Source organism: Marmota flaviventris, chromosome 13, assembly GCF_047511675.1.
Source record: "Marmota flaviventris isolate mMarFla1 chromosome 13, mMarFla1.hap1, whole genome shotgun sequence".
In the NCBI taxonomy this organism is placed as follows: domain Eukaryota; kingdom Metazoa; phylum Chordata; class Mammalia; order Rodentia; family Sciuridae; genus Marmota; species Marmota flaviventris.
Genome location: NC_092510.1, coordinates 95,623,185 through 95,635,599, shown reverse-complemented (window position 1 = coordinate 95,635,599; position 12,415 = coordinate 95,623,185). Strand labels below are relative to the sequence as shown.

The window sequence follows — 12,415 nt, the reverse complement described above, 5'->3', positions numbered from 1 at the left end:
TATCACAAATTAGTGTAAGACTGATATAAATTATACAATTTTCACTTACCCAAGACTACTTATAGTTATACATTTTGTGAACTTGAAAAACTGTAGTATATATTAACTCAATATATCTAAAACCAAACCCCTGATCTTTCCTTCCAAAATCGACTCCTTCCAAATCCTTCTTCATCACACTTAATATTAACTCTTTCCTACCACCACTCAGGTCAAAAACACTAGTGTAATCCCTGTCTACATCCAAGTATCAGTAAACTCTCTCAGCTGTACTTTCACAACATACCAGAATCCAGCCACATCTAATCACCTCTGCCACTAATACTGTGGTCCATGCCACCATCATCTGCTCAGATTATACAACCAAAAGATAACTGGTATCTCTGCCTTCACCCCCCACCCCCACCAAAGGTCTACTGCCAACATACACATAGTGGTATATATAAATTCCTTAGTTTACATACAAAACTAAAATACTCATATATATGTGAAGGGACTATATATCGCATACATTTTCTTTTGAAAACATATTATATATATAAAAGTATATACATAAGTATAGAGTGTGATGAATTTTCATAAGTGAACACACCTGTAAAACCAGCATTTGGATCAAGAAATATTCCTCCTCCTTGTAATCACTATTCTCTCAAAGGTAACTACAACCTGACTTCCAACATCTAAGGCTAATTTTGCCTATTTTTGAATATTTTACAAATGAAATCATGATTTCTTCAGCACCAAGCTATTACTTGTGGTTGTGGTTCACTTGTTAAAAAAATCCCAAATATTCATAAATATACCATATTTACAAGTGAATTATGATTATTATTACTGAGGACATGCCTGTGCACATTTTTTGGTGAACACTATACACAATTCTGTTATGTAAGACAAAAGTTTGCCTCTTAATTTCACTGATGCTACTTTTATCCCTAGCACAGTATCTTGCACATTATAACTATTTGTTAAAAAAAATAAAGATACACTTTTAAAATTTAATAAGTATTTGTTGAGCAAGTAATAGAACTAATCTTTTAACACTTCTCTTATTAAATCTAAAAACTGACACAAGGCTTCCTTAACTGAGTTCATAAAAACGGCATCATACTACATGTTCTGCAATCTGCATTTTTCACTCAACATCATGTTTCTAGGGTTCACTAGAATTGATGCGTTCAGCTACAGATCATTCTTTCAGTGCTGTAGAATGCTCCATTGTGGGATTATTACAGTGTATTTATCCATTTTTCTAATCATTGGACAATTGTTTCAAGTTTCTACCGTTTCAAACAATGTTACTATGAATGCTCTTTCTAGTGTCTTGATATAAAAAAGCAAAAGAGTTTCTAAGGTTGAATGACATGTGCATGTTCAAATTTATAAGACAATGCCAAGAACTTTCCAAAGTGCTAAACAATGCACATTCTTGCTGCTGCACAGTCTTGGCAACCCTTGCTATGGTTAGACTTACAAAATTTTGCCAATCTAGAAGATGTAAAATGCTACTTAATTGCAGTTTTTAAATCACATTTTCCTGATTACTAACAAAAATGAGGATCTTTTCATATAATTGACCATTCGCATACCTTCTTTGGAAATCATGGTTCAAGGCTGTTAAAGTTTGTATAAGAGATGTCCCCTGAAAGCTCATGTATGAAACAGTGCAGGAACAGTCAGAGGTAAAATGATTAGATCATCAGAGCTGTGACCTCATGAGTGGATTAGGGTGATGGATTAATAATTTGAAAGGACTACTATACAGGGTGGCAACTGTAGATAGCTAGGGTGTGGATGGAGGAAGTAGGTCACTGGGGCATACTTTGGGGTTTATATTTTGTCCCTGGTGTCTCATTCTCTCTATATGCTCCTCAGTTGCCATGAACTAATCAGCTTTCCCCAAGTTTACCTTTCTGCCGTGACGTTCCACCATCATCTCAGGCTCAGAGCTATGGAGCTGGCGGAACAAGGAATGAATCTCTGCAGCTGTGAACCCCAAATAAACGTTTCCTCCTCTAACTTGTTCTTGTCAGGTATTTTGGTCACAGCAACTCATAGCTGACTAACACAAAGTCTTTCTCCTATTTTTCAAAAGGGTTGTCTTTGGAGGGGGCATTACTGGGGATGATGTTCTTCATCTTTTTCTTATTAATTTATAGGAGTTCCTCATATATGTTAGATGATTTTAATCCTGTTGTTTATATTAGAGATATCTTCTTGCAGTTCATGAGTATCTTCACATTTTAAAATGTTTATTAGAAAATAATTTCAAACCTGCATAAAAGGTTCCAATAAAAATAATACAAAGAACAGCTGTGTATGCCCTTCACTCAGATTCACCCATTCTTAACATTTTTGCCTCATTTATTTTATCTCTGCATATTCATGCACTATGTGTATATGTATGTGTGCTTATAAAGATACACATACATATACACATATACACATTTATTTTTCCTAAAACTTTAAGGGTAAGTTATATACAACATGTCCCTTTACCTCTAAGTCAGTCAGCAGATAGTTCCTAAGCCTACAGATATTCTCCCACATAACCATATACAATTATCAATTACAATTTACTTCACTAAATTTAATCCCATAATGTCTGATATGGCATTTTCCCTCTTCCAGTATAGGATCCAATCTGGGGTCCTGGATCCAATCTGGGGTCAGGTATTGAACTGAGCTGTTATCACTTCAGCCTGTTTTAATCTGGAACATTTTCATGGCCCCTGTTTGCCATTTTTGGAGAATGCCCCTCTCAGCTTTCTTCCTCAATACAACATTCTTCACTTTGGGCTTGTGTGATTTTTCTACTGGTTATATTTAGGCTACATTTTTGGGTGGAACACTGCACCGAAGTCTACCTGCCCGTCACTGATGATGCTGATCCTGATCACATGGGCAATGTTTTGTTTCCCCTCCCTCCCTCCCTCCCTCCCTCCCTTCTTTCTTTCTTTCTTCCTTTCTTTCTTTCTTTCTTATCCTTTATGACTAATACAGGCTGATGCAGAGACATTTCAAGACTAGGTTCTTCAACTATTTTTCCCCTAATTTCCCCCTAAATCTATTAATGATTCTGGTCAGATTCAATTTTTAGTGAAATGTTTGTACCATAATTAAATACTTTAATAATAAAAATTCTACACTGTAGTTATCCATCTTTTTCTTTGTTATTTACACATTTTATGTCTTGTTTAAGAAATTCTGATCTACCTTCAAAGTATTGAAGATATTTCCTTACTTTTTCTATCAAAGATTCCCCTACTTATTTGTAATAAGTATTTTAAGCAGTAGCAATAAAATCTCAGTTTCATATGCTCTAAAACTAGCAAAACTTATGTTGTTCCTATTGCTTGTTTTTGGTATGTTTCAGTATTTTTAAAGTTAGATTGTATATAAACAATCTCTGGGTTTTAAATTTAATGCTACTTCAGTATGATTTAGATTTTAAACAATGTTTTTTTCTCTTTTCAAGATAGTTGACTTGTTAGGTTTGAAACAAAGTCTGTTGTCATTTCTAACCAAATTTTATAGGCCATTGATTTATAAGGCTAGCAAAAGATATCTTTAATAGTTAAAATGATAACATCATTTCATCCACTTCAGAGATATAGGAGGAGGAAATTGTAGGGAAATTAACTTTTAAGGCAGGAAACAGCTGAATAGAGGAAAACTGTCACAATTTAAAATGATACTTAAACTGACTGGTGAAACTCTGAAAGGCTGACCTGGAAGAAATAAGGGCAGAAAATTTGCCTCTTAAACATACAAATGGATCTATGCCTATATATTTCTATTCCTCTTTTTCTTAGCAATGGCTACAAAAAGTTCAAAACTTAACCCATAGAAAACAAGTGAAATATCAGTGTGGTGTCATATGCCTGTAGTCTCAGGACAACATAGCAAGACTCCTATCACAATTAAAAAAAAAAAAAAATGAATACAGCAACTAACAATTTTTAAAACACTTGGTAAGTGGGTTCCTAGCCTATTTTAGAAGTAAAACTAACTCAGAACAAACAACCAGAAGGAAACCTTTTATCACTTACCTTACTCCAGAATATATTTGGGTATGTCCTACACCACACCCAAAATGTTAGGTACTATCAGTAATGAAAAAGGCAGATAACACTGTCATGTGTGGGTAGTTACGCATATGGTACTAAGGATTGAACACAGGGTCGCATGCATGCTAAAAGCAATCTATCATCCCCAGCCCTTTTTACACAAAATTTTATTTTGAGACAAGGTCTCACTAAATTACTAAGGCTGGACTCGAACTTGCAATCCTCCTGCCTCAGCTTTCCGAGCCAGAGGGATTACAGGTGTGTGTCATTGTGTCCAGTCAGATTACCTTGTTTTTGAGAAATATATATGATCTATGTTATTCTCCGTATCCGTAATATATAAATGTAAGAAACAAACAAAAAAAGCAGTAGCTGAACAATTTAATTTAAATTGGATCTAAAATAATGGCACACACCTATAATCCCAGCAACTCAGGAGGTTGGGGCAGAAGGATCACAAGTTCAAGGTGAGCCTTAGCACTTAGTGAGTTCATCAACACCAAGGAAAAAACTGGATTCACAAACTTTCAAATTCTATGTCAGAGAGCAGTTATGAGAATCAGAAAGCCAGACCTGGCTTCCTCACCTGGTGTTCAGCATGAGCCTAATCCTTTCACTAATGGCTAGGGGGAAATGCATGCTCCAGGAAACCCAACTGAAATAAATATACTTCTGATATGGGTTTCCCTGTCTGATCCTGCATACTACACTCAGTAATTCAAGTGGCAGTGAGCACTACACCCAGATGGTAAAATTTTCTATAATGTATGTCTTTGTAAGCTGGTAATGCAATTATATTCTATTTCTAACTAGGCAAATGGAATCAAAATATACCTCTATTTAATAAGATAATGACAATAAACCTTAATTATGATTTTTTAAAAAAAATTATCCAGATTCCCCAAGGATAGCAAAATCTGAGGATGTTCGAGTCTTTTATATAAAATGGCACAATATTTACATTTAACCTACTCAAATCCTCCTGTACATTTAAATAATCTGTATTTTATTTATAAGACCCAAAACAATGTAAATAATTATTATATTGTTTAGGGAATAATGATAAGAAAAAAGTCTGTAAATGCTGAGTATGAATGCATCGGAGGGCTGACTGTATTTATATTTTAAAGAGGTACAGTTGTTTGTATATTTATTAAAGTATCATCAACTCTCAATACAAACATCTGACTAAACTACACATACTGATGCTAGAAGATATAAGCAAACTTCAAGGCCACAGTGATTACAAATGGACATTAAAAAATAAACAATAACAATTCTGATTGCCATAAACTTAATTCTTCTGTTTAATGAATAACAAGGAAGGAAGCAAAGAAATCCTTGGGACTCAAACATTATAACATGGTTACTAAGAAGGGGCTTGGTGAATTCCTCAAAGTTTTCACCAAAGAGTTATATTAAATTTCCTTTCAGCAACAAGTTGGTTTCTTACTAGTAGAAGCTTAGGTCAGTTCTCTAAGTCAGGGAAACCAGGAGTCCATGTCATTTACTGGACAGTTAAGTAAGTGTTAACTGTCACTCACCATGGCGTGTTTATGGCTGTCTATTGAAGATTCATACTGGGGGCTGAGAAAGTGATTCCTTGCCGCTTAGGGTCTTAAAAATATTATCTAAACTTTAAGATCTTGTATAAAAATGTGGAAATATCTACATTTTGCTCATGTCTTCTTTGACAATAGAAATTTACATATGACATTGAATGAGGAGCCCCTAAAGAAGGAACAGAATTCCTACATCAGTGAACAGGACAGACCATCAGGTCCCCTCTCACCTGTGACACTGTGATGCTGCATTTCTTGGCCAGCTCCTCTTTGGCTTCTTCACTGGGGTAGGGATTGCTGAGGTGTGAGTAAAAATATTCATTCAAAATTTCTGTGGCTTGTTTACTGAAATTACGCCTTTTCCGTCTATGATGAGAGGGAAAAAAATTGAAGTTATGATCAGCATTGATCAAAGAGGAATAGATTAATTATGATCATATATTTAAAACATTCTTAGGGTCTAATTTATCACCAAGATATTGTAAATTATATTCTAGGCACTATCCAAAGCACTATCCAACACATTGTAAGATATACTAAGAAAAATACTAGAATGTGAAGCACAATTAATTTCATTATTTAATTTATTCAGCAATATTTATTGAGGACCTAATGTGTTGTAGGTATTAAATAAAAATCCATGGGGAACAAAACAGACAAGATTCAGAGAGCTGATAGGCAACTGGAGAGCTAAGGGAGAGAATCAGATGGAGGAAGAAAGAATTTAGACAAGGATCACAGGAATAAATAATTACAAATCTTGGTTACCAAATCAAGTATCATGAAGGAGAGTATGATGTACCATAAAAGTGTTTTAATAGAAAAATGAAACACAGGCTATGGAGTCAGGACTGATTTCCTTGAGAAGTGATATTTAATTTGGGACCTGGAAACATACAGGAGTTAGATAAAGAACAGAAGTAAAAAGTACTAGGCAGAGGAAAAGGTCCAGAAACAGAAAAGAACCTGGTGAATCTAAAGGGCTAGAGGAGGCTGGAACTCAAATAAAGGTAGGAAATGTGTGAGAAGGGGCAGATTAGAGAGGTTTAATGGGCTCCACAAGAATTTGGAGATTTTAGTCTAAATATCATTTAGGAAGCTATTAAAAGTTTAAGTTTCCATGTTTTAAAAAGATTATTCTGACTACCAAGGAAAAGTGGAGAAGGGTACATTTTCCCCCACATCCTTGCCAACACCTATTGTTGTTTGTATGCATAATAGCTGCCATTCTGACTGGAGTGAGATGAAATCTTAGAGTGGTTTTGATTTGCATTTCTCTAATTGATGATGAACATTTTTTTTCACGTATTTGTTGATTGATTGTACATCATCTTCTGAGAAGTGTCTCTTCAGGCCCCTGGCCCATTTATTGATTGGGTTATTTGTTTATTTGTTTGGGCTTTTTTTTTTTTTTTGGTGTTTAGTTTTTTGAGTTCTTTATATACCCTAGAGATTAGTGCTCTATCTGATGTGTGAGGGGTAAAGATTTGCTCCCAAGATATAGGCTCTCTATTCACCTCACAGATTGTTTCTTTTGCTGAGAAGAAACTTGAGTCCATCCCATTTATTGATTCTTGATTTTAATTATTGCACCACAAGGGTCTTATTAAGGAAGTTGGGGCCTAATCCCACATGGTGGAGATTAGGGCCTACTTTTTCTTCTATTAGATGCAGGGTCTCTGGTTGTATTCCCAAGTCCTTGATCCATTTTGAGTTGAGTTTTGTGCATGGTGAGAGATAATATGGAAAGCAGTATGGAGATTTCTTGGAAAATTGGGAATGGAACCACCATTTGACCCAGCTATCCCTCTCCTCAGTCTATACCCAAAGGACTTAAAAACAGCATACAACAGGGACACAACCACATCAATGTTTATAGCAGCACAATTCACAATAGCTAAACTGTGGAACCAACCTAGATGCCCTTCAATAGATGAATGGATAAAAAAAAATGTGGCATATATACACAATGGAATATTACTCAGCAATAAAAAAGAATAAAATCATGGTATTTGCAGGTAAATGGATAGAGTTAGAGAAGATAATGCTTAGTGAAGTTAGCCAATCCCCAAAAGCCAAATGCCGAACGTTTTCTTTGATTATGTGAGGCTGATTCATAGTGGGATAGGGAGCAGGAGCATGGGAGGAACAGACGAACTCTAGATAGGGCAGAAGGGTTGGAGGAGAAGAGAGGGGGCATAGGGTTATTAATGATGGTGGAATGTGATGAACATTATTATCCAAAGTACATGTATGAAGACACGAATTGATGTGAATATACTATGTATAAAACCAGAGATATGAAAAATTGTGCTCTATATGTGTAATAAGAATTATAATGCATTCTGCTGTCATATATAAATTTTAAAAAAGAAGTTTATCTAATCTTAAGTATATGCTAATAAATCTTAGTTATATGGCTTTCTTAATTAAATGTAATAAATTTAGATCTTATTATTTCTGAAAAAAAGAAAACTGGAGGAGGGCACAAAAGAAAATGTAAAGACCATTCAAGGATGATGATAGTAATTCATCTTCAATTTGACCATCTATTTGAATAGAAGTTCAGTGGATAAGACAAAGAAATGAAGGGAAGAGAGAGGAAATACGAATAGGAAAGACAGTAGAATGAATCAGACTTAACTTTCCTATGTTCACCTATGAATATGCCACCAGTGAAACTCCACATCATGTACAACCACAAGAACTGGATCCTAATTAGAATAAGTTATACTATATGCACAGATAATATCTCAGAATACACTCCACTACCACATATTTCTAAAAAGAATTAATTTTTAAAAGTCATTAAAAAATATCTATTTGAAGGGTAAAAGCTTTAGGACTTGATGATGAATTGGATGGGGGAGTGGGTATGGGAAACAAGAACAGTCAGGTAAGGGGAAAAAAACATACCAAGAAGGCATAAACAACTGCCTGGACTTAGGTATAATTTCCTCAGAAATGAAAGAGTAGGAAAAAATTGCTTTTGCTGGGAGAAGATCAAGTACTAATTAACAACGTATTTCAAGTAGCAAAAATGCTCTTTATATTTGGTTGCTTTTATTAACATTTTAAAGAATTCCTGCCTGAAAATTAACATCTGTCAGATTTCACTTTAGATTAGATCCTCCAATAACTGGAAAATAACCTTCCCAAGATAATTTTCTTAATACTTTCTTCCAAATAATCTTAACTATCTTCTCAACAGTGACACCCTACACTCAGAAGAGACACTTATGAAGATGGGTAGTGTCTGAGATTCTTCTAGTTACCACAACATCACTTGAATGGCAGGTTAAATATGCAATCCATGTTTCAACACTCAAGGAGAGTCAAGGGAGTAAGAAATCTAGGTCTGATCAAAACATCTCAGGTTTCAGAAGGTTTTAGAAGGACTGTTTCCTGAGTGATGAAGATTAGATTCAAGATCCACTTGGGGCTTAAAATCAACAGGATTTAATCAAGACTTGGATGGAGGAAGTGATGAGGGAAGAAGGAAAGAAAGAGAAATACACTAGGAAAAAAAAGCAATTAGCATTTTTGCATGGATCATGCACGGATTGAAAAGAAAGAGAAGGTCCTAAATGGAGCCCGTGAAATAAGTACACTGCTGGGCAGGAGTTGTGGCTCAGCGGTAGAGAGCTTGCCTAGCATGCGCAAGGTCCTGGGTTCGATTCCCAGCACCACATAAAAATAAGTAAAATAAAGGCATTGTGTCCAACTACAACTGAAAAATAAATATTAAAAAAAAAAAAAGAAAGAAATAGGTACACAGCTGAGCTGGGGGCAGACTAAGTAGAGTGGAAAAGGTCTAGAATAGAGACTCAATGGATCAAACCTGCAGGCATTACATACTATTTGTTGAGAAAACACAGTAATGACCTGCTCATAAAAATCTAGGTTTCTGGCTTCTTATGATAAATTGGAAGATCATCCATGCCAGGCCCACATTATTAGAAGGCAGACGAGGGCTAAAGGTGAGTGATGGGTATCCCCTTAGATAGGCACCTGTCTGTTCTATCCCTTACTACATCCCCAACCCAGCCATTTCACTCAATTTCACTATATGTCAATGGGTGAATTTGTGACTCCCAGTCCGCAACACCGAACCCAGCAATAAGGTCCAGAGTTGGTGGGAGTAGATGACACAAGAGTATAGGAGTATATGTTTGGGAAATGGGGACATGTGAAAGGAGGAATGAGAAGAAAAATCTATTCAAGAAAGCAAAGAGAAGTCTGTTTCACATAGATTTTGCCTAGGCAAAGTTTCAGCAAATATAAAAAAAAAAATATTACACAAGAACAAATTCCTGGGCAAAACAGAATACCTTACCACATGTTCACAAGTCCAAATTATAGCACCTCTATTTAAAAAACAAGGGGCCTACACAAATTTATTCTTAAATGTTTTGCTTTGGTGCATGCTTTAGCTTGTCCAATTGTCAAGAAAACATGAGCACAGCCTTACAGAAAGGCAGAGTGAGCACAGGAATCATGTATCTGAATGAGCATGTTTGCCTAAAGCAGAACAATCCTGCCTTCTCAGTGTAGAGGGCTTGCTAAGAGGCATTGCAAGAATGCACAGAACCAAAGCTCAGTATCTACATTCACTTGAAGGCATAGGAGAGAATGTGGTCTTATACTTTATTTATTTTTTAGAAAAACATCCTGTAGAAAATGCCCATTAAACATTTCCCCCTCAGTTTCGCTTCCCCCAGGCTTCACCACACTCTAAATGGCTACGCCTCAGGCCAGTGTGCAGAGGCCCATCAGTCCCAGGGCTGAGGCCCATCAGCATCACAGTGTTACTAACAGCAGTCTCTGTGGGAGAAGGGACTGCTCCAAGCTCTGCCACTCTCTGAGGGCTCTGTTCAATCTAGGCTGTTAACATACTTTCTCTTCATGGAAGAAAAATAAATAATTTAGGTGTATACATTATAAATGCAGTTATGCAAAAAAAAAAGCATGCATGTTGACAAAAATGGAAAAGTATCAGCAGAATTAAGGATAGCAATTGTGTTAGGAAGAATTTCTTCTTTTCACAGGTACTTTTTAATATCTTTGTTATCTAAATGCTCAAATTTGACAAACCATTTGAAATGGTTTTTGTTTATTTTCTAACACTACCTCTCTAACTCTGATTTCAACTATTAAGAGTATTAAGTGGAAATATCCATTCATCTGGTCAGTCAATAAATTATTTATCTGTAACTGATTATACATAAGGTGCTTGCTATAATAGTGGGGAATGCAAATGTGTGAGTCTTGGCTTTCAATGACTCTGGCTTATTAGGGGAGAAAAGAAATGTTCATGGAAAACTCCAAGAAAAGGAAGTAAAAAATGTTCTAATTCTTGGACTGGGGTTGTGGCTCAGTGGCATAGTGCTTGCCTTGCATATGTGAGGCACCGAGTTCAAGCCTCAGCAGCACATAAAATAAATAAATACATAAAGGTATTGTGTCCATATATAACAAAAATAAATTTTAAAAAAAATGTTTCAATTCTGACCTAATAATTTCATTACTAAGAATTCACCCTTAAGTAAAAAAAATTCTAAAGGTCAATAGGGATCTTGCATAAAGATTTTCACTAACACACTAGTTTCAATAAATATCTGTCTAAAAGAGTGCCAAGCCTTCCCTCCACTATTCTCTGTACCTTCCTTTATCTTTCCTCACAGCATTACCACCCTATTATACTTCATTATACTATTGAATAGAATATAGAGTATATTTGTTTACTTGATTATTATGTTTCCTCAAGTAGAATGTAGGCTCAAGTGGGCCATGTACATAAACCTGTCTTGTTTAACATCATTTCCTCAGCACAAATAAGTACTTGTGGAGCCAGGTGTGGTGGTGCACACCTGTAATCCCAGTGGCTTGGGAGGCTGAGGCAGTAGGATTGCAAGTTCAAAGCCAGCCTCAGTAACAGTTAGGCATTAAGCCACTCAGTAGGACCCTGTCTCTAAATAAAATACAAAATAGGGCTGGGGATGTGACTGCAAAAAAAGTATTTGCAAAAAGAAATCAAAGAAAGAAATTATAATGGAAACTGATAGCAATAACTTAAATGCTAAAAATTAAGTTATTTATTATATATCCATTTGGTAAATTAATTAAGTTATTTATTATATATCCATTTGGTAAACTTTAACTAATAAAATGGTATTTAAAGCTAAAGCTTATACTCAATGAAAAATGTTTATGTGTTCATGGTGAATTTTCTAAGAAGTAGACCAAATTATGTATATTAAACCATCACAAAAACATAAAAGCCCCCAAAACAAAAAACTAGAAGGAACACTAAAACATTTATAGTGATTTTTTTTTCCTTTAGGTGGCAAAAACATAGTTGCCTTTTATCCCTCATTCTTCTATTGTATGTATTTTCTAAATTTTCCACAATGAATGTGATTTTTTTTTAAGTAGAAAAATAATAACAATACAACTTAAAATCTTCCAAGAAGGGGCTGTGGCTGTGGCTCAGTGGTGGTGCACTTGCCTGGCATGTGTGAGGCACTGGGTTCGATTCTCAGCACTGCATATAAATAAATAAAATAAAGGTCTGTCAGCAACTAAAAAAAAATATATGTTAAAAAAATCTTACAAGAAGAAAAAAGCAATTCAGGCAGGGACAGGTCAAAGGGGCCTTAAGTATGTGTGTGAGTTATCCAATAATGACAAGCTCTTGCTTTGTTTGATGCTTGGGCTTGAACCCAGGGCCTATCACTGAGCTACACACATGACCCCAGCCCCAACAAGCTATCAAAGGTTTTA

The 12,415-nt window shown here is 35.4% G+C and overlaps 1 protein-coding gene across 3 annotated transcripts in view; it reads right to left on the bottom strand.

Annotated features, from left to right (window-relative positions):
* Positions 1-12,415, bottom strand: part of Pbx3 (PBX homeobox 3) — a 206,360-nt gene that overhangs the window by 24,157 nt on the left and 169,788 nt on the right. For all 3 annotated transcript variants that reach the window (XM_027944263.2, XM_027944273.2, XM_071600960.1), the window contains exon 5: positions 5,863-5,998. In XM_027944263.2, the coding sequence (XP_027800064.1) occupies positions 5,863-5,998 (136 nt within the window). The remainder of the gene's footprint in view (positions 1-5,862; positions 5,999-12,415) is intronic.